We start from the raw sequence: 23,266 nt of genomic DNA on the forward strand, positions 1-23,266 counted from the left end.
GGTACGTTTTTGAAGTTATGGTCAAAAGAAGCAAAAATTTTCTGAAGTATTCTCTTTATTTTTCTTGACCTATAATCGCAAATATCTCCATTATTGGCAAATATGGACTTATCGGACTTATCGGACTAATATGGACTTCATAAGCAAACGATTTATTGCCATGATGCGTTCAAATCTAGGTACCTATATACGAAAGCACCATTATTATTTCTACATGCATTACCAAGAAATCAATCCTCTTTGTAATTTTGCGCGTTGATATCTCTATTCATCCGGCCTTTTCTATATCACATACAAGGGCAAAAAGGCATCTGGCGAATAAGACTGTGCGCGAATGAATAAAATTAATTTGTATGTCTGTCTTGCACAATCTCGCATACTTTATAGGAAAAGCAGTTTTTATTTATCAATATTGCTGGTGAGTGTATAGAGAAACATCAATAGAGCAACAGCAAACAAACATCACATTGTGAGATTTTGATAAATTCATTCAGCAGAATGTTCTTTAAAGAGGTCCGCTTTCCCCATTTCAAAGGGACGCAAATGTAAGCCCAATTGATAACGAAAAACCTTTCACAATAGTAGGTCTAATTTGATCATCGTTATACTCTACGCGCAAAACTACCAGAATAAACAAAGAAAGGTAGATGTAGTATGTTCCTCCATTTATATACACAATGTATTATACAAATACAAAGTGTGAAATGCGATTTGATGTGACAAAGCAAAAGAAAAGCACAAACAAAAAGAATAAAAAAACAAACAAATAAGCGCTTCGCGCGGCTTTTGCAATGGGGCGATACAAGAATACACTGTACAAGGTGTCTGTTAAAATGAATACAGAAATTCGCCCTCCACTGGCACAACAGGAAGAAACAAGAAATCAACAACAAAAGCAACAACAACTATATTGAACATAATTCCATAATAGCATATACCAAACAAACAAACAACAACAAGGTATTTCTCGCGAATGTTTATTGATACCATTTATTAATTAAGACAAATGTTCTTTGTTTATGATGTAAAACCTGATTTATCTTGTGTTATGTTTTTGTTGAAAAAGAAAAAAGAAGAAGAATGAAAATAAATGAATTGAATTGAATTGAATTGAATTGACCTTGATATAATATAGTTCCCTTGATACCATGCTAATCATTACAATGACAATTCAGATGCTGATGTACATTGAAAAGAGTTCCACCAAATGTTTGTTTGTTTGTTTGTTTGTTTGTTTTTTGCGGGGTTTTTTGCGTTGGTTTTTTTTTTTTTTTTTTTTTTTTTTTTTTTGTAACAGCTAATGATAGGACTACAACAGGTTACTCTGTAACCTGCAGGAGCCGCTACGTTAATTTCGTTTATTTCAGTAAAGCTTTGCGCAAACACGCCACCATAAAAAATGGCCTGAAACTTGGCGCAAGACGCACGTGTTGTTTCCCCGTCCGTTATTCCAGGGAATTCGAAACGTGAGCGAATCACACCCGTTGCGACCGGTCCCGTCCACAGAACTGTGTGTAGAGTTCTGTGGTTGCGATTAGCCAGGTATTACCTCCTTGCTCTTCCCACCGCCCGCCGTCGCGCCCCGGCCCCGGTAGCCACCTGTGTAACTCAGCTGACACGGCCTCTTCTTCTGGACCCGCGTAATATTTGCACCAAAAACCGTTCGCAGCATCAACAGCTGCAATTTTACACGTATTAAAGACCACAAACCCGGATGGTGAGTTATCTGTTATGATTTTCCAAATCTTGCATTGTGTTGATGCTGATTTGTTCAAGTGATGACGCCCTGATGTTTCATTGAAGGAACGAGCGTTACCGTACGAGGTATTGTCGCATGTTCGTCGTTGACAATCTCTTGACTCTGTCATTATAAGACCAGGTAGGTGGTCTCTAGATCTCTCTTCCGAGTTCCGTGCACCTCCCTGGTTAGACTGAGCTGTGTGCACAATTCTCGTCCACATTGTACTAGGTGTTACAAAAAAACAAACAAACAAACAAACAAACAAACATTTCCCACTTTTAGTTCAAAAACTGTTGTGTAAATCGGATAACACGGACATTGAGCAATAACTGAATAGTGTACAATTTTGTTGAAGGTAGCCCTAATTTAGAAAGGCTGCCATTTAGAAATTATGGTAGCTTAAATGGGTTTCAGATTTTGCTCTGTTTTCAACCCTCTGTACAATTTATACTCTCTCTCTCTCTCTCTCTCTCTCTCTAGTCACGTAGCATACAAATATGCAGGTGTGGTTCGAATGAGAGAACGCCATTGTCTGCGGTCAGTGGCAGCTCTGGTAGCCTCTGTAATGCTTGCTCCAGTCACCTGTTTGATGTCATCAAGCCAGCTTGCTGCAGGTCTTCCTCTTTTACGTTTTCCCTCAACCATTCCCTGAATGATTGTTTTCTGAAGGCAGTGATGTCTGGTAGCATGGCCAAAATATGTCAATTTTCTGGCCACAATATCAGCCCGTAGTTTCTTTTCCACTCCAAGCTCCTCTAGCACCAATGTATTTGTTCTTCTTTCTTTCCATGGTATCCTCAGTACCGTATCCTACGATAGCACCACATCTCAAATGAATCCAGTCTCTTCTTGTCTGTTGACTTCATTGTCCAGGATTCTGAGCCATATGATGCCACGGCAAAGGCTGTAGATCTTAGTAGCCGGACCTTGAGGGAGGAAGGGAGTTTACTTTTCCAAAGCGTTGTCATACTTTGTACGGTACCACATTCCGGGCCATTGCTAGTCTTCGTTTAATCTCCGATGAGCAGTCCCCTTTGGTGTTTATGATGGAACCCAAATTATACTACAAAATTTTAATTTTGTACAAGGGTCAATTGGTGTGTATGGGAGTGTGTGGTTAACACCCTACCCTGACAATGGTCCTGAGCAATGGCCAGGATTGGAATGCTCTATTAGTATTACATTCATATTCATAAGAAATGCCACTACCACAGTAGTCTTTTTTCATCCTAAAATGTAGGCTCCTATACTTAACTTGTTAGTGTATCATGCAAATCACCTTATTTTATTCATGTGCATGCATTTTACCCTTTATTACCATGAATTCACACTAGCAGTGCCCAGGGTAACAGAGATGTCAAGTTCAAAAAAAAAAAATTTCATGAGTGAGATTTCATGACTGTGATGGGCGTCTCGGCGCGCGCGCATGCACGTGAGCGAGGGAGCGAAGCGACTGAGCGGGGGTAGGGTGTGGGAGGGGACAGTCCCCCCTCCCGCGGTAGGGAGCTTTTACAATTTTTAGCTCGTAATGGTGCGATCTGGTGCATACTTGAGTTTTGTTTTGTTTTGTTTTGTTTTTTTTTTTTTTTGAAAGACGAAAGGGAAATCTACCTTCAATTGCAAACACTTCAATACTTTGAGCTATGTATGTCCCGATGTGTGAGAAAAGTGGGTACCATGCATGATCTCGAGATGGACCCTAAATTTTTTAGTCTCAGAATGCGTGAGACTTGGTAGCTCTTGGGTAATCCATCATGAATTATTAACAATAAAGCATTCATGTGCCTTGGAGCAAGAGTCAATCCAGAAGCCTAGTAGTCAGCAGAGCTCTGAAAAGGCGGTGTTCGTGGTATTTATGTCTATTGTTCAGGGTCATTGTAAAGCACACACATACACGTCATTGGTTCTTGTATAAAGTTCAATTTTGCACAGAGGGTTCAAAATTGACCAAAATCTGAACTTAACTTTAAAAATAATCATCCCATGGATTTAACGAAACTGATTTGCATGCTCTCAATTTCAAATTAGGATCCTACCTCCAACTAAATTGTACACTAGGCCTATTCAGCTATTGCTCATATCATTGACAGTGTTATCTGATCTGATAGTTTTTAAACTATTAAGGATCAAAAGTGAAAAATGTTTTTTGTAACACGTAGTACATTTTCTTTCCAGACTGTTGCTATTGATTGTCGTACAAATGTATATATGCCAGTGTGTTTGTTTGTTTGCTTGTTTGCTTGTTTTTTATATAATAGCACTTGTGGGAACATTTCATTCAATGCATTCATTCATGCATTCATTCATTTTATTTTGTTTATTTTCATTTCCAACAAGAACAGAAGAATGTATGCCTCCCCAGCAGATAAAAGCTTGGAGCGTTAGCTGGCCCAGCCAGCCGTAGGCTGTGGTGGAGTTTTTGGCTTTGCATTTTGCTTTGCTTTGTTATGTTTTTTCATTTTATTTCATTTAATTTTTCTAGTTTCTGCATGGTACAGTGCACTCTCGTTATAACGAGCACGGTTATAATGAAATTCTGGTTTCAAAGTAAAATTTCAGGCCGCAACTTTAACCGCTTTATGTTTGTATTGTTTATTTGTTCGATTATAACAAAATTTCGATATAACGAAAGAAAACTGCCAGTCTTATGGACTTCGTTTTAATTGGAGTCCACTGTACGTGTATAAGTAATCAACTTGTATTGTATCAGGATTTTTCCCCAGACAAGTGCCGTGGATTTACATGTACGAAATACAACAATAGTGAAGAAATTAGAGTTTGGTAGGCTGTATTGAGCTTGATCTTGATGGAGTGGACATTGATACATTGTATGCAATAATGCAAGGTAACACAATACAGACCTCTAGGCCTACATGCGAAAATATCAAATTGATTACTGGCTCTTGTGGTGTTTCTGTCATCTTTGTGTTTACTCCACTTGGCACACCATTGTTTTACACTCAGCTACTTCATGGCAATAGCATACCTTACTTTAAATATCTTTTGTTTCTTTTTTTTCTTTTGGTATGTTCTGGGGGGCGTTTCATCAACGAGTTCGTCGGAGGTTTTCACCGACGAATTTGCTATCAGCCAATCAGACGCAAGGATTTACACTGACAACTGTTAAAAGCTAATGAAATCCTTGGTCTGATTGGCTGATAGCAAATTTGTCGGTGAAATCTCCGACGAACTCTTTGATGAAACGCCCTCCGGGGGGGGGGGGGGGGGGGGGGGGGGGGGGGCGTTTCATCAACGTTTGTCGGCGCTGACAACTTGAATCACCATAGTAACAGTCAGTGACCAGAGCATCTCAGCCAATCAAAACAAAGGATTTTGCTGAAATTGGTCAGCGCCGACAGTTGTCGGCGCTGACAAGCGTTGATGAAACACCCCCCAGCAGGAATCTATAATTTATTCGTCATATTCATCTTAACCCACTGAGGACGATTTCCGAGTATACGTGTACTTGAGCAGGGGTCTGTGGGAAATGTTGTAGTAAAATTAGCCTGTCCTCAGCGGGTTAATCTTTATTAGACTCTGTGTATTTCTTCTTTTTACAGAGTTGGGTACCAATTATGTCTTCTGTTAGAAATTTGATCCAGAGGTTAGACAGGGTTGTCACCAGGCTCTCCAAATGTGCAGTTCCCACCCAAACAGCAAGAAGCAGCCTACTGGAGAGATCAGGCGATGGCATCCATGCAAGCAGAGCCTGGAGGAGAAGTCTACACGGGAGAGGCTCTGGGCGGGGCAAACCTCGGGGAACTGTAGCTAGCAAGAGAGATTTTCCAGAGGTTTGTACTCTGATAAAACTGTAACCATACACTCGCCTTGCCCATAAGGCTTCCTGGATGTTACTACTGTTGGCTGCAACTGGCGTGATATATAAAATGACTAATATTCTCATAATTTACTTTCTGCCTTGGATATGAATATCATATCCTGTCACTTTTGTAATATTACATTATTGTTTAATTTCAATCTTTTTTCCAATCTCTGTGGTAACCAAGGTGAAAAAAATACCACATCAAGAATAATCTTTTTGTTTGTTGTACACACTCCTGAGCATGCAATGAGGTCATCACATTTTGTATCGACCATGGCACTCTTCGGGCACATGTTGTTTCAAGGTTGCTTGTGATACTCCCTAGACAAGTTATAATAAACTCTGCTGAGACAAGACATTGGAAGGATACAACACTGGGTCCATATGTAGCATTCAGACATCCCCTTTGCTACTGGCCAGAAAAATTCCTCCGGGCAATTCCGCGGTTAGTAACGTTACATTTGAACAAATATAGATATTTGTTTTTACTACTAAATTACCATTTATTCATTTCAAGTCAAAATTATGTCAAAAACATATACATCCTTCCCAGGTTTTTGATACAGAAAAGAATGAATACAATCCAAGAAATATTAGAATTGCTATGGCAACTTAAAGGGCTGGTTAGTAACGTTACGAAAAAAGGACATGACAAAAAAATCAACGTCTTGTAACAAAAAGTGTGCAAAAATTCAAGTTACTTCAAACAAAGTGATGCATTAATTTCAATTATTGCATATTGACAAATGTTCACGCAAATTTTTTTAGCAGTTCGACCAATAATTTTTTAGCTAGACCCCCAAAAGCATGGTTAGTAACGTTACGGTTAGTAACGTTACATTTGTCCGGAGTAATTCCGCAGGTGATTTCACCCTTTTGTAATTGACAAAATGTCACATGACTTCTGGAGTATTTAAATGTATTCATCTTTTACCCTTTAGCAAAACTTTGAAGAAAAAATTTCAAAGAAACCCACTGTAATTTGCATTTAAGTGAATTTCAGCATCCCCAGTCCCACATGTACATTTTGAATGATGGTTTTAGATCTCGCGAAATCAGTAAATATGAAAAATAAAATCTACTGAATTTGAAAGACCTTAATGATTGGTGAACATCCATGGCATTAGTTGATACCTAGATTAAAGAGTAAGATAAAGAGGCACATTTCTTTTATCCATGTCATGTCCACCTAACTGCGGAATTGCCCCTCCAGTTCCCCTAACCATTTATATGTTTTAAGTACCGATTGCCACAGCAAATCCGAAAGTGCTGTACACTGTCCAAAGTCCCTGGTACAGAAAGGGTTAAACCCGTAGCAGTTTGGCTACACCTGCTACACTATTCTTATCTCTCCCTCTCACTCACAAACATACACACACACACAACGAAGAAGAGTATACCAGAGATAATAGATTAAGATGAAACTAATCAAGGCCCTCTATTGCATTGTGGGTGTTGCATAGATTGTGCCATCTACAGGGGATTTAAATGCAGTGATTGCTGAAGATGTCACACACATATCAATTTACAGAAAGACTTGTGTTATTTTTATGTCATCTCAAGTTGAAGTGCCTATCTTCTTCTTCATTTTAGAGAGAGGAGGAAGAAGATGACACAACAATGCCTGATGCAGGTCTCCATGGTAATGGGGACGCTGATCGCCTCCACACGCCCGTGATGCTACAGGATGTGATGTCATTCTTTGCTCCGCAGGAAAACAAGGTACTCGGTCCACAGCATGCCAAGTTTGCGCTATACATGTATTCTGCTCAAACACACAAAACCCACCCAAACCGATTGATAAATCGCCAATTGCCACAGTATAATGAAAGCGTTTCTCGCGATTCCATTCATGTCACATGTAACTTGCATTTTATGTGGTGACTGACTATCAAGTGGTGTTCCCTACCTGGATTTGTATAATAGTAAATTCTAAGTTTCTGCCACTATTATGTATTGCAAAAGTCATGCTTGTACAGTAATGTAGCTACTGGTCATTTGAAAGAAAAGCAATCATGGATTTTTCATACGTTTTACATCAAAGTAAAGCTTTGCATTTTCTCTACAACTTTGCTCACTTTGGCCCGAATTCATGAAGGTGGTACAAATGAAATCATGGTTTAAACCATGGGCAAAAACCATGGAACGCCAAGTGTTGCATGGAATATTTCGCTACGAAATCAGTCATTTCGTCTATGAAATGATTATTTTGTAACAAAATGACAATATTTTGTAACTTAATGAACATTTCATCCATGAAATGATAATTATGTTAACGAAACGGTCATTTTGTCGACGAAATGACCAATTTTGAAGCAAAATATTCCGTGGGACACTTGGCACTCCATGGTTTTTGTCCATGGTTTCAACCATGGTTTCATTTGTACCACCTTTGTGAATTCGGGCCTATATGTCCAGAGTAACATAAATCTATAAAAGTTACATAGATTTGAAAAAAAAAAAAAAAATGTTTTCGCAAAGCATGACTATGTTGTTGTCTCAAAATAATTTGGCAAACAGGGGGTTTACACCATGGCACATAAAGAGTTAAGTAGAAATGTTTCTGATAGAAATGCAGTACAACAAAGCATGCAAGCTGTGCTGTGGTGTGAATCTTATGACCAAGTTATGGCTACTTTATGTAAAAAAAAAAAATAATAAATAAAAAATGGCTGGTACTCAAAACATATCCCCAAAACAGACTGCAAAATTGTATTCTTGGTCATGATTACACATAATACTACATTGTAATCAATTGGTCTGGGAGGCATGCCATTTGAAGACACAGCTGTGACAGAAACTTATGTGAAAAGTCGCCACATGCTGCAGACTGAATGTGTGATGAATGGAATTGTGCATGACTCTTCCAATGTATTGTGGCAAATTGAGATAAAAGATCAGTCAGTTTGTCTGCTGTCAGGTGTAGTAATGTGGCACACAAAGAGTTATTTATTATTGCACTTGCCTTGAGTTTGTCGTAAGTACAGTAGTGCTAAACTCAGATAATAATGCAGCTGCCAAGTTGCCCTGATTTTGCTGCATGTTTCCCCAATACTTACTCATTTCTTTATACATGTATTGTGATAAGAGGGTATAAGACCTCTCTGTTTCAGGAATTATCTTTGCCCTTTAATTAAGATGTTGAAGAGTAGTACCAAGTGTACTCGGGCAGGTGTCTATGGGAATGCATGTTATAGCAAAATCGGCCCGTCCTCAATGGGTTAAGATACAATAAGGATAAGTCCTCCTAATTGCTCTGTGGAATCTCCATTATTTGGCTAGTTGACAATTTTCAGCCCTGTGATACTTAATGATGTGAGTACATACAGTGTTGGAGAAGTACAAGAAGAACGATAAATGTGACCGTGCATCACAAAACGAACAAAAAGTCGCACACACTGATTTTGTGTGAAGACTGAAAATAAGTGAAATGGGTCAACCCAGCCGATCTTGACTTTTTCATATTTTCTGAAAGAGCAAGTCTTCTTCTACATTATACTAAAATTTGGGGCCATAAAACGGGCAGGAAAGTGTGTTTTTCAGCAGTTTATCTCGAACATTTTTTGGCAGAATAGAGTGATTAAGTGTGTCTTTAGAGTCTGTCAGCTCTTGGCCCTGAGTAGTCTGGCTGACGATAGATTAAGTCCTGTTACAGTGGTATAATGGTATAGATTATAAACTCCGAAGAAAGGCGGCGTTGCACAAATATATTCCGTGAAATAAATTGTTTATTATTGACGAAGCTCGGTGCTTTCCGGCTCGTCAAAATGAAATAAAAATCAAGTAGTACAAAAAATGAACAATTCAAAGGGTTACATAAACGAACAGTATTGCTGCAAATATCACTGTCCTACCAAATCACATTGTGGCAGACATACACCCAATCATGGGATTTAAATAGTTAAATAGCACCTGGAAAGGGGGGGGGGGGGTGTGCGGATCGAGCTACCGAGTCCTTCAGTTCACTCGCGTGAAGTTCACAAAGTTGGGGCGTCCAAGGGTCTTACTCGCGGGAGAGCGGACGACGGGCAGGTGCGTCACCCTGGAGGACGAAGACGGTGGGTAGGTCCGAAGGCGGGGCTCCGAGACCTGACGAGTGACGAACGACGCCGACAGATGCCGAATGACGACGAGTGTTTGGCGAGTGGCGTGATGCCGAGTGCCGGGATGCTGCGTGCTGAATAGCAGCTCGGGATTGATGAGTGAAGAATGTCGCGTTATATAGCGATGCGGGCTGGAAGCTTGTCGTGAACTTTGTCGTGAGCTCAGCTCATAAGCCCAGCTCATCCCTGAAATAATTAAAATATCGGGTTAAGCAAATAAGGGGTAATTCTATCATTCATACCTTTAAACTTCCCTCTGCCATGTGTCTGCCACTTGTCTGCCACCTTCATCTTATCAACAAAAGGTTTATACCTATATATATAATCAGTTCAATTACATACTTAACCATTACAACAAATCATCATATCAATTATACATATCATAGCTTCTATACATTGCAGCTTCATAGGCCAACATATAATTACTCGGTCAAAGCAATAATTTCCTCACATTCAAACCGCCTCTTCCTGTTATTATTCTCACTCAGAAATGATACATATATGCAACTCGAAATTACTGCGGACGGTAATAATAATACCTCTCAGAACATCAAGTAATTACGTGTAAACAAAATTAATGGTGGTAGCTCACCATAATATGCATTCCTTTTGCCTCACTGTAACTTGAAATAAAACCTTATCAGTAGGCTAATTGGGATGCAATAAGCAACGCACATCTTTCTCAAATTACAACAGTTATCTTCTTTACCTTATAAATATCTTCCTTCTTGGAATTCAGTTTCTATACCAAATATAATAAATGTGAAAACTAATTACACTTCTGCCTTCTGGGTATTACAATTCTTCAGACTTACCAGAAGCAAAAAATTACTTTTACTCAAATAATGCAGGCAATTAGAATTTTCCTCCACTTTGAGTTTAAAATACAAAAATACTTAACAAAATGCAATTAATATAACTACTTACAGTTCATGGAAGGGGTGAGTCGAGCTGGGGGAAGTTGGGGGCTTCTCCTGGCCTGTGCTGCCAAAAGTTGCGCTGAAATGGGCTCCTCCTGGCCTGTGCTGCCAGAAGTCACGCTGTCTGCAAATCTGTGGTTTTGCCAGCCATGCTAAGACCACCTTGCAAATTATAGGGCGTGCCTCAGCCTCAGTGCCTTCCCAATTCCCTATAGCTACACACACATAGGAGCCTGGGTTGCAGCTCCTCAGCTCTTCATCCTTCTGCAAGGAGCTCTTGGTATCTTCTGTCTACTCTCACACACTCTCTCTCATAACTGGGCACTCTCATACTCACTTGCATACACAAACACAAAAGATTTTGCATCCTACCCAATTAAACCCACCTGTCTGAACTATGCTAAAACCCTGGGCTATGTGTTATTGACCCGCTAGTCAGACTGGTACCTTATTTTATTCCTTATAATAGTCCCTATCTAATGTGTTCAAAATAAAGCTAAGATGTGAGCAGGCATGATCCTAATGCAAATGAGAGGAGGAGGGGGGGGGGGTGGTAAACTGGTCGCATTGTGACAGAGTCCCCTTTTCATTTCTTAAAAACCTTGTACACACTCTTCACTTTCAACTCCTATAACTTATGAAAGGATGATGCAACTACTTTAATTTGACATTAATTAAGGACAGAATGTGTTGATAAGGCATGCTCAATTTCAATTTAATCTGATAATCCCTTCATTGTTGTTACTCTGGTGGTTTACATCCTGTTTTTTGTCCCATTCATCACACAGCCAGCACGGCTTGGTAAAGATTAACCCGTTGAGGACGAGTCCCGAGTATACTCGGGCAAGCGTCTATGGGAAATGCGTGTTGTAGCAAAATCAAAACGTCCTCAACGGGTTAAGCGCTTGAATAGACATTGTACTTCAGAGCCTCTTTTCTCACTTCACACTTTTTCTGAGTTTGTGCTTTCTTTCCAATATTTAGATAGGTTAGGAGAGTCCATTTGATTTGAGTAATACATCATTTTAAAGCTTACAGTCTGCTTTTTCAGAATATGTACTTAACTAAAATTTCCTGTCTGGTGACTTTTTGTCTGTTTTGTGGTGCATGGTCACATATTTTAGACCCTTTCTTCAAATAGCCTTTTCTGTGCCTACCAATTTTTCAACCTGTGGCAGTCCACTAGCACATTTTTTTTTCAAGGGATGTAAGAAATAAATAGCAGTCATTAACTCCAACAAAATTCCTAACAATAACATTAAAAAAATGGGAACCAATGTCATACCAATAACAGAAAAAACAGGATGCTAGGTGATTACCATAACACTATTATCTTCTTAAAGCAGTGAGTGTAGTCAATTGCAAGTTACCACAAATATTCCATATTCAGGGAGTACTGAAAGACGCCAATATTTGCGTGTTCAGCAGATTCCAATTAATTGAGTCATTTCTCAAAAAAAAAAAAAAAATATATATATATATATATATATATTAATTTTAATATGAAATTTATGTATTTAGCATATACACATATTGTCTATTTTTTTGTTTCTGAAATTGCTAAAGTTTCTATTAAAGGTGCATAGTCCCGGTAGTGTAGAGGACGCTGTTGATGATACTGCCAATCGCCGTTAGCATTGATACGAAGATTGCCTACGTTGAGCTGTCATCAAGAGTAAAGTGCGTAGGTGTTGCTAATTAACGTTGCCTTCGTTGTCTTCTCTGCGCATCACGCAGTCTGTAGTAATGCCAGGGTGCGTGCATATGTGCTTCTTGTTATGACATCACAAAAGAAGTTTGCTAAAGCTGTCATCCCCCTCAGCTGATTCATGTGCCGAACTGTGATCGGACCACTGACTACAGTGGATCGGACTTCTTCGGACTCGAGGAAGTGGGCCACAGTGTAAGCGCCAAAGAGGAGTCGACATCGTAGGTCTCTATAGGAAACTTGCGCCGTGCGCCCGCGTATGCATTTGACTAAAACACCGGGACCATGCACCTTTAAAAGGAAGATATGCTGACAAGTATCATCCATTCACCTTTGGGGCAAGAGAAACAAAATATGTCAAGCTTTCATCTGGACTGTTTGGTGTATTATCAAAATGAAATGTTACTGTAAACTCCATTGAGCATATTTATGCCCTTTTGAATTCTCCCAAAATACTTCATCAAGAGCTTGCTACCAGTATACTGTATGAGCTGTTATTTTTGCATTCAGATATTTTCGCAAATTAGGAGCTCGCAGACATTTTCACAAGATGTTGTTTTCGCAAATTGACACCAACGCTATCATAAATGCATTGTTAGCCTAGCGCATGTCAAAATTTTTATATCTTGTTCAATTTGCAATCTAATGGTGAATTACAAAATTCATGAAAATTAAACCCTCACAAAAATAACAGCGCTCAGCTCTGACACAATAACTCACACGCTAAAGTTAATATTTTCTGTGTTCCTTGCAAGATGTACCTGGACATGACCTTTGGGGGAGGAGGTCACTCCCGGGCTCTCTTGGAAAGTGCCCCTGGGGTCAAAGTTCACGCCCTGGACAGGGATCCCGCTGCTCATGAGATTGCCCTGGAGATGAGTCAACATTATGAGTAAGTTCAAAAAAAAAAAAAAAAAATCAGAGTTGCCGAAGTTTGGAAGTCTGCAGTCAGGAAAAAGCCAACTAACATTAAACCACACCCTACACAAGTGCAATGCCTTTTCTTTCATTTATTTATTCGTTTGTTTTATTTATTTTTTTATTTTTTACAGAATTTCAAAAGTTTATTCCACATGGGTACTTGTGCAATAATTTTGCATTGGATATATATATCTTACGATATAATCATTTCAAAAGTTGGTTCCACGCAGGTGCTTGTGCAGTAATTTTGCACTGGATATACCTTTATGCATATCTATGTTTTCTACAATCTGTAATATGTCATCTCATTAGCACATTAAGAGTGCATTAAGATGATTATCTGGCCATAAAGCAAATGGAGTATGTTTGGTACAAAATATAAATAACATATATGTATAGGTACTCAACCATATTGCATATTTTTTTTTTGTCTGTTTTATTTTCTGCTGCTTTATTTCTATATTTCTATTCATCAGATTAACTTGCCATACGTATTTGTTTGTCAGTTTATATTAATTGAATCACAATGGCCTATAATTCTAACTGCTTTCGCAAAGAGGGGGCCGAAGTCATGAAGAAATGCTTAGTAATTCATAAGTACACGTAACTTCTGGGTTAGATGCATTGTGTATTAAGTTGTTTCATTTTTTATGTGTGAAACTATCGACTGGGTTATTTCGACACCCTGCACAGTGACTTGCAAATAAAAGGCGGGGGGGGGGGGGGGGGGGGGGGGGTGTGTACCTTAACCCATGGAGGACAGGCTGATTTTGCTGTAATATGCATTTCCTGTAGACGCCTGCCTGAGTATACTTGGGACTCCTCTTCAGTGGGTTAATGTTGATCATGTAGGGGTGTCAAAAGTAGTTCCAAGTATTTTCAGACAAAAATTCAATAAGTCTTGAACTTGAGCCTATACAGCGTAATGTATCTTTACCATGCTTTGCTGAGTGTCATTAATATTTTCCACCTCTGTTGTCTACGTTGTACAGGCGGCATCTTCAGCCGATGCTTGGCAGGTTCAGCGAACTACCGGAGCTGCTCTCCGCCAGGGGCATGGAGGGGAGCTCCTTTGACGGGGTCCTCATTGACGCGGGGTGCTCCTCCTTCCAGCTGGACACCCCAGGGCGTGGCTTCTCCCTCAGCCGGGATGGCCTTCTAGACATGAGGATGGATGGTGACAGGTGCGTGGTACTGTAACCTTTTCTTCCAGGGGGTACGGTGCTCGGTTGCAGACATTAACCTGTTAACCCGTTGATGATGGGTCCCAAGTATACTCGGGTTGGTGTCTATTGGAAATGTGTGTTGTAGCAAAATCAGCCCGTCCTCAACAGGTTAATGTACAGTCCGACCTCTCCTTTCTGGCTATGTCGGGACCGGCGCTCATCCAGATATGGGATTTGGCCGGATATGGGAGACTCAATGTTTAATGTACGCAGATAATCTGCTCAATGAGCAATAGCCTGTACCATGCCCTGATTTTATGAGAAGTTTTGTGACCATGTTCTTGTGGTGATTTTGTGGTAGTGAATGTCTGAATGCATGTTATTTTGATGAAAATTAGATATGTGAATGTATGTTAATTGTGTTTTTTCACTAATATGTAATTCATGTCAGTTTGTGTAGAAATTTTGTTTGAGTTTGAAATCCCCCTTTTCACCCGAATTATCTGATTGACAAAAAAAAAAAAAAAAAAAAAAAAATGGAAAACAGTGACACCGTGATTGTCCGGATAAGAGAGAGGCCTGATGAAGGGAGGCGGGATAGGAGAGGTCGGACTGTATTTCAGTTTCAAACCTTCACTCTCTCTTCCTCCTGCTGTGTTGTTGCTTTGTAGTGGTGCATATGTACATTTTAACCAGTTGAGGACGGACTGATTTTGCTACAACACGCATTTCCCATAGACACCTGCCTGAGTACATACTCCTGACTCATCCTCAACGGATTACCATTCTATGCATTTTTTGTCTCCGTAAAGTATGACTGGTGTCTTCTTTTAAAAATGTATTCCCTTTTTTTCCATTTATGGCATACACTTGCACTTTTCACTACTTTTTCCTTCTTCCTTTTTATTATTTTTTTTTCTTTTCTCTTTCCTTTGTGTATTTTCTCTTAATTGTTTTTGTTTATCTAAGGCTGTATATCATAAGTCCTCCTCCTCACAGACACACACACACTAAATCTGTTTATGCTTCTTTTCTGAACCTGTTTCTTTCCCTTGTATTGTAGGTGTGGATGGAAAATTGTCCACTCTGTCTACAGTTTGTTTGTGTGTTTGTTTGTTTGTTTGTTTTTTTCAAAATTTCTAGCCCCATAATTATGTTACCTTTGAATTCTACTGTGCACACTTGGAAAGATCAGTGGTGTGACTACCAGAATATTATGTCATAGGTGTGCATAAATTGATGCTTGGGCAAGCATGTCACTTGCCCTGTCCTAAGAGCTCAACAAATTTCAACATGGCGCTTAATGGCAATTTCACTGATGCAGGATTAAACACAATGGACATGGAAAGCCTGTTTCCAGTTTTTGAGAAAACCTCATCGAAGTTACCAATGTGACCTAATCACTAGCTCAGAATTGAAAAAAAAAAAAAAATCATTTTGTGGGATGGATGACATAAATCTGTAAAGAGGTATCACCAACCGATTAATTTGGCTTTATGTAGTGAGTTCCCAAGTTGCACTAGTTTGTTTTCATTATGCAGTGCCTTTGTCACAAAACAAAAAAAAAACAAACAAACCACAAAACAGCATCTGTGCAAATTTTCTACCCATTGAAGAAAATGCCTAATGATTTGCTGTCACATGGCCACAGATATTTGAAAGCAGACTGGTATTTTACTTATCCATTTAACCCGTTGAGGACGGTTTGATTTTGCTACAACACGCATTTCCCATAGACGCTTGCCCAAGTATACTCGGGACTCGTCCTCAACGGGTTAATTAGTCTTATGAACAGTCATTATACTGTTGACTTTCCATCAATGTTTGTGTAAACTATGATTTGTTGTGACTGCTAGGTTCCCAGCACAACCTACCGCGGCTGATGTCGTGAACTCGGTCGACCTCTCTACTCTAGTCAATATTCTGCGGACTTACGGAGAAGAGCCCAGTGCCCAGAAAATTGCCCAGGCTATTGTCGACTACCGCACAAACTTTCAGCCGTTCTCCTCCACTCAGGAGCTGGCGACAGTGGTGGCGTGCACCTTTACACACCGCGCCGCCAGGGGCAACCAGGACAAGCTCGGACGCCCCAGCCACACAGCAACGCGGACGTTCCAGGCACTTCGGATCTTCGTCAACAACGACTTGAACGAGCTCGCCGTGGGCCTGGAGGCTGCAAGGGGCGCGCTGAAGCCTGGCGGCAAGCTGGCAGTGCTGTCATTCCACTCGCTGGAGGACCGAGTCGTGAAGCGCTCGCTGCAGGGGCGGGACGTGGCCGAGAAAGGGACCTCGCTACGGCAAAAGCGCATGGCAGGGAAGGGCAGCAGTGCAGAAGAGGGATGTGGGAGTGGATGGCGAATGGTGAAGAAAAAGGTCTTGTTACCCACAGAGGAAGAGGTAGAAACCAACCCCAGAGCAAGATCAGCAAAACTTAGGACTGCCATTAAAATATGAGGATAGGAAAAAAAGAAAATGGGGAACTCTAGGCTTTGTTGGTTTGAAGCAATTCATCAAAATGGATAACTTGGACCTCAGCTGATTGTAATTGTTTGCATGTGAATTTTTGTTTTTTTAAACTTGACAAGGAAACTAAAAGCGGTGTATTATTTTTTTTTTTTTCAAAGATCAAGTGTAAGACAAAACAAACCATTGAAATGCAGTATTGTTCCGCACACACAAACGTGACCCGCTACAACAAAAGGATCCTAAAGTCGAGGGATGACAACTTTCTGAAAATGACATGACATTATTTCCTTACTCTTCTACTTCAAGTTAAAGTATTGCACAACTCATAAAAGTACTTGGTTGCGGAGATAGCATTGATTTAATTAGCACATGTCAAGTGGACTTCTTATCTTTCCTTTGATCATTTAGCTTTGGAATTTTGGCAGATGATAGACAAAGCATTAGACTACAAATTTATGCCAAAAACAGAAATCCGGTTGTTTTGACTAATTTTGATGATGTGAATTCAAACTCGATTTCCTCGGTTCAGCCGTCAGCGACTTTAGGATTCTTTTGTTGTAGCGAGTCACAAATGTCCTCTGGCCAAATCTTAGCAAGCATGGATAGCTCACAATTTGCCAAGGTTTTGTATGTTTGCATTACATTTTATTGATGATTACATTTAACCTGTTTAGGACAGGCTGATTTTGCTACAACACTCATCTCACATAGACTCCTGCTCGAGTATACTCAGGACTCGTCCTCAACGGGTGAATTTGGAATATACGGTATATTTCAATTTGTTTCAATGAAAGGCAAAGTATTTCAATCATTACTACAAAGTTTATTAGTACATGTGATGTGCAACATGAAAACCCTCCATGTGCTGCATACTTAATATGTATACAGTCACCTCCAGTTTCAATGGTTATCACCTTTATGAGCACACGGTGGATTGTCGCATTTATGCTCTTTCACAACTGATGCGTATTTTTGTCTTCTCTTATTCCTTGACTGTCTTATTAACACATAGTGTAGATTGTTATTGATCTCAACAGATTGCCTTGTGTGTGCGCAGCTGACTTCAGTGTTTAACCCATTGCGTATGGGAAGCCCAGTGTTTCCATTGTATAGTGTATGGAAATTCCCAAATTCTGTAGAACACGAGTTAATAAGTGACCTTCAACGTCCCAGGTTTAAGACCGGGCATTCACAAGTACTGAGTTTGCTTAATTTGAAACAATTTTGTAATCAAGCAAACTCAAATCTAGTTTGTAATGAAGCAAATTTGCCGTGTGAATGGAAACTGGAATCGCGGAGGGTGATTTGAAATTTAATTACAATCAAGTTTTAAATCGTGGTCCGGAGGTGTTTTTCAGTCATGTTTTGCCAGAATTAAGCAATGAAACGAGCTTGTGAACGTGATTGACCTCGAATTAAGTTTTGCGGGGCGGAGCCTACGTGACCCTTCAACCACTTCCAGAGAAATCCTGTGCTACTACACAGGTTACAAGAGTGATTGATTGGAACTTGGAAAGAAGCCACATCTCCTGTCCTCACCCTGATATTCAAAACTGCAGAATCCATGAAGTTTCTTCCTGCATATGAACAGACGGTGATTTGAAACTTAATTGCTTACAAGTTCATAATCAAGTTTGTAATTAAGCAACTTGGTACATGTGAAAAGGCCCAATGTTACACGTCAGCAAACATCAATTTCATGATTGTGGTATTGTTGAAATACATCGACTCTCGACTTTCCTGCGATGTAGGGTAAAATTCCATTCCCAAGACCAACCACAGATACAATGTGAATGCTGGCCATCAAACACAATGGATCAATTCAAAATACTGAAGCAGTATACAGTCAACTTTGATTATTATTTAAAGTTGACCTCGCATAATGGCCTAGCTAAGTCGAAGGTCTTTTCAAGACCTCTTTATATTCTATTGATTTTAATCCCTCCTAAGTCAAATTTTCTGTAAGTCAAAGCTATTTCTTCATTCCAAATAAATTTGACTTATGCAAGGTTAACTATACTTTACAAGAAACAGAAAAAAAAATGTAATAAAAAAGATTTGATCATGATATATTATTGAAATTGGACAAGAAGTGATGAAAATATTCACGTTTTGATTTTCCAGCCAACCTTAATATAATTTAACCAAGATCATGGTCAACATTTTTCGTGGCTTCACAGTTCACCAAACTTACATCTGTTGATACCAACTCTTAACCCGTTGAGGACGTGTCGCGAGTATACTTGGGCAGGGGTCTATAGGAAATGTGTTGTAGCAAAGTCAGTCCGCCCTCAACGGGTTAATCTAAGTTATTGCCGTTTAGCTTCTGAAATCCCAGTTGTTCAGTGTTTACCAGGTGCTAGTATGTAATGTGTTCAGTCTTCTTCGTTAATGTCTCCCTCTAGAGGGTTGGTGCCATGTCCCTGGTATAATATTCAGCAGCTGCAGTAAAGGGAATCAAAACCTTCATTTAAAGTTACTCTTATTCAAAATTTAATGCTTAATTGATACGCTTGTATTAATAACTGCAAGTTTGAGCCAAATTGGCTAGGAATAAGAAAAACCCAGCTTTGCAAATTTCAGCAGTCCGTAGGGTGCAGCAGACAGCTTATGACATAATTTGGGACATTTTTTCAAGGTTTGATATTCATAAATTTTCACATTTTGCAACTTATCTCAGCAAGAAGCATAACTCCTTCACTGAAATCCAAGTATGGCATGAATGAATGCATTTTGCAAGCACATACGTAATTGTGAAGTTGAACTATGTTTTAACAAGATCAACCCCGAGTTACAATGTAGTCTGTCGCACTCTACATTTCTTTTATTCAAAGAGCTGTAGCTTTCTTTTATTCCTTGTCCGATTTAGCTCAAATCTGCATTGAATAAATCAAATATGTGGAGCATTTGAATAAAAGAAACTTCATCTTGGGATACTATGCAGGGGGAAGACTAACCTTGCTCGACTCTGACGTATTTGGTAATTTTATAGCAAAATAATTATGTATGTCTTTATTACAGATTTCTATGTAAGTACACATAACAACCAAAATTGACCATTACTACCACTGAGCATGCACTTCAATGGACAAATTCACTAATGAGTAATTCTATTTTATAAGTGAAAAATTGAGCAAAAAAAAAATCCCTTTTAGCAGGCCTGTGCTAGTCATGGTTTTCGAATGTATGACACGATGGGCAGCTATGGAAGATTGATTCGAACACAGGGGCGAATCCAGGATCCTGTAAAGGGGAGGCACCTTCACAAAATAAATCTGGACCCGCCACTGAGTCAGGTTGTACTTCTCTTCCCATGCTGCTGGGTCTTTAAAGGACAAGTTCACCTTCATTAACATAAGGATTGAGAGAATGCAGCAATATTAGTAGAACGCATCAGTGAAAGTTTGAGGAAAATTGGACAATCGATGCAAAAGTTACGAATTTTTAAAATTTTTGTGTTGGAACCGCTGGATGAGGAGACTACTAAGGCTCGTGATGTCATATGAGTACAACAGTATAAAGAAAATGTAAAGAAAATTCAACATACAGTGTATTTTCACTTTTTTCACATAATAAAAGAGCACTTGACTTGCCTCTTTCTAAAGGCAATGGGAATGATATTACTCATAACATATGTCAGTAACGAGTCAAGGGAATGTGTACTTTTTTCAAAAGATGAAATTTTGTGAAATTCTCTTTATATTTTCCTTATATTGTTGTACGCATTTGACATCATACACTGCAGTAGTCTTCTCATCCAGCAGTGACTGCACAAAAACTTCAAAAATGTATAACTTTTGAACGGATTGTCCGATTTTCCTCAAACTTTCGATGAAGTGTTCTACTAATATTCCTACATTCTCTTAATCCTTATGTTAATGAAGGTGAACTTGTCTTTTAAGTTATAATCAATTACAGGCAACTCCCATTATAACTAAATCCTTGGGCAGCATTTTTCTTTTGTTACTACAAAATTTTGTCACAGCCAAATAATGAAGTATAATAATGATGCATAGACAATGATTTTGGGACCTGGATTCTTCCTTTGTTGTAACAGGAGTTTTGTTACAGCTGTGTTCTGTTATTGTTATAACAGGAATGCACTGTATTCATAATGTGCTGATAGGTACCTTCATAAATCTCACAGACTAGAACTGGAGAAAGTGTATTGACTTGCATTAATTTACACTTAGAGTACTTCCTCTTTTGCAAGGTTTACTATACATTATTATGCACATCAAGAAGTACAAGCAAAAATTACCCACATTCTTCATCACACGTTCTGTATGTATACGACATAATACAGCATTAGTGCCGCTGAATACAAGTTGAATTTTGCAATGGTTGCCCTAATATGTAAGGTTGTGAAAACTTACGGAGAGAAGTGTGTTATCACATTGTACTTGTGTTGTTTTTCAAATAACTTATCTTGTATTAAAGGACACATATGTCTCAGCCCAAAAAGCTGTCAGATTTGGGCTATATTAAATGTATCAGAATAGCTACCAGCTATTCTGTTTTCTATTCAGTTTCAGTTCACTTACCTGTATTATTTTTGTATGTGTGCATGTTTGACCCACCAATAGTTGTACGATGCCTTATTACAGTGTGCTCCCGTTATAACAAAGTCATGTAGACCGGCCAGCGGTTTTCTTTCGTTACAACAATACCACGATATTTTGTTGTAACCAAACAGTATAGTGAATATAGATATATGCATGATAATTTTGTGACCTGAATTTTGATTTTTGTTGTAACGAGAATTTCGTTATAACCATGCTCGTTATAACTGGAGTGGACGGTATGTGTGTGCATGTGTTTGCGCGCGCGCGTGTGTGTGTGTGTATACATGTATATGTGTATATCTTTTTTTATATGTTTATATAATGCATAATATTATAATATATTATCCATACAGAGGATTTTTAGAGCCCAAATACAAGTGTTATTCTGTTGACGCACCTCATAACCTCCGACCCACTTAGAAAGTTTGTTGAACTCGACCAATATTTTTCTGCCGAGGCGACCAATATTTAAAATATTGGACGGCAAGAGGGGGATTCCCCAAAGTTTTTATAAACTGCACCGTGATTGGTTGAGATATACGAGATGACCCGAAATATGAAGTAAAAATGTCTGTGATTGGTCAACCACGAATTAACTAAAATATCGTTTTTTCTAAAATTTTGTGTTTATATTGTGTTACTAGACTTGTTTCAAGAACAGAAGATTTGTTTTGGCCTAGTTCGACGTTGATCTATTTAAAGGGTGTGTACAGTTCTGGTCGAGGTGAGGATTTAGCTTTTAACATTTTGCGAGATATTCAGAAACCACTCTATGAGATGTCAAAGAGCATGCAATTCTAAGGGGTATCAAACGTTTATTTGATAAAAATCGGTTTTGAAGTGGCCGAGATATCCAAAAACAAGGTGAAACAAAGAGAATCACATCCTAATAAAGTTGGGGCATGTAGTCTTTTATTATTATCACTTTTTTGGATATCTAAGCCATTTGAAAACCAATTTTCATCAAATAAACGTTGAATCCTTCTTAAGATTACATGCTCTTTCATATTTCATGAGAGGTTTCTCATGATCTCACTTAGGAATGTAAAAAAACATGAATCCCCACCTCAACCAGTACTGTACAGCCCCTTTAAAGTTTCCTTTGGAATGTACATCAAAATACAGTACATAGATCACTGTTTTATCTGGGAATGAAGTGGATTAACTGGCACTAAAGAGTGTACCAAACCCCATGTCAGGATCAAGTACAATAGGAGACCAAAGGGTAAGTGATAATATTCTTTGCTAAAATCCTCTGTAGGATGATAATGATAATACAGGCTGTATTGGGTGTACTATTTTCGGTCAATACAAGGAAATATTGAACTCGCTAAGCAAAATATTGGACTCGTCTTCGACTCGTCCAATATTTCCTTGTATTAACCTCAAGGCCATCCAATATTATATAATTATGATATACTTCCTGGGCCCAATCGATGTCATAAAGAAGTTGCTATGATGACAGCTCATGATGCAATGGCAAGCATAATGGTTATTACAAAAGTCCTGCTTCCTCGTTGGCTGTTACCATGATAAATTGCGTTTTTAGCTTTATAGTTGCTATCCTAACATCTTTAATGAAACGGACTTAAGGAAATATAAAGAATGAAGAAAAACACAGGGAAGTTTTTTTGTTTGTTTGTTTGATTTTTTTTTATATTATTATTTCATGTAAAAACCTAGAACTAAATATGGAAGTGGAATACTCCGGAAATGTAGGTGCAAAATATAATATCAAATAATTCTATTATACGTGCATTTGTATGTGCGGTATGAGCCATCGGCATCGATTCAAGCTAGAATTTTTTTGGGGGGAAACCCCGTAATATGCAAAGTGGACGCAAAACTTCCGA

At 38.9% G+C, this 23,266-nt stretch overlaps 1 protein-coding gene across 1 annotated transcript; it reads left to right on the forward strand.

The window, feature by feature from the left end:
• The first annotated feature begins 1,601 nt into the window (after positions 1 to 1,601).
• Positions 1,602 to 16,956, forward strand: LOC140236084 (12S rRNA N(4)-cytidine methyltransferase METTL15-like). Its single transcript, XM_072316059.1, has 6 exons — positions 1,602 to 1,717; positions 5,302 to 5,532; positions 7,158 to 7,286; positions 13,051 to 13,187; positions 14,209 to 14,400; positions 16,239 to 16,956. The coding sequence occupies exons 1-6, from the start codon at positions 1,715 to 1,717 to the stop codon at positions 16,834 to 16,836; spliced, it is 1,290 nt and encodes a 429-aa protein (XP_072172160.1). The 5' UTR covers positions 1,602 to 1,714; the 3' UTR covers positions 16,837 to 16,956.
• The last annotated feature ends 6,310 nt before the right edge of the window (positions 16,957 to 23,266 follow it).

Source organism: Diadema setosum, chromosome 12 (genome assembly GCF_964275005.1).
Source record: "Diadema setosum chromosome 12, eeDiaSeto1, whole genome shotgun sequence".
In the NCBI taxonomy this organism is placed as follows: domain Eukaryota; kingdom Metazoa; phylum Echinodermata; class Echinoidea; order Diadematoida; family Diadematidae; genus Diadema; species Diadema setosum.

Coding starts and splice junctions, on each gene's coding strand:
- LOC140236084 (XM_072316059.1), top strand. Junction 5,533..7,157: donor GCAAGAGAGATTTTCCAGAG/GTTTGTACTCTG, acceptor TCTTCATTTTAG/AGAGAGGAGGAAGAAGATGA. Junction 13,188..14,208: donor GAGATGAGTCAACATTATGA/GTAAGTTCAAAA, acceptor TACGTTGTACAG/GCGGCATCTTCAGCCGATGC.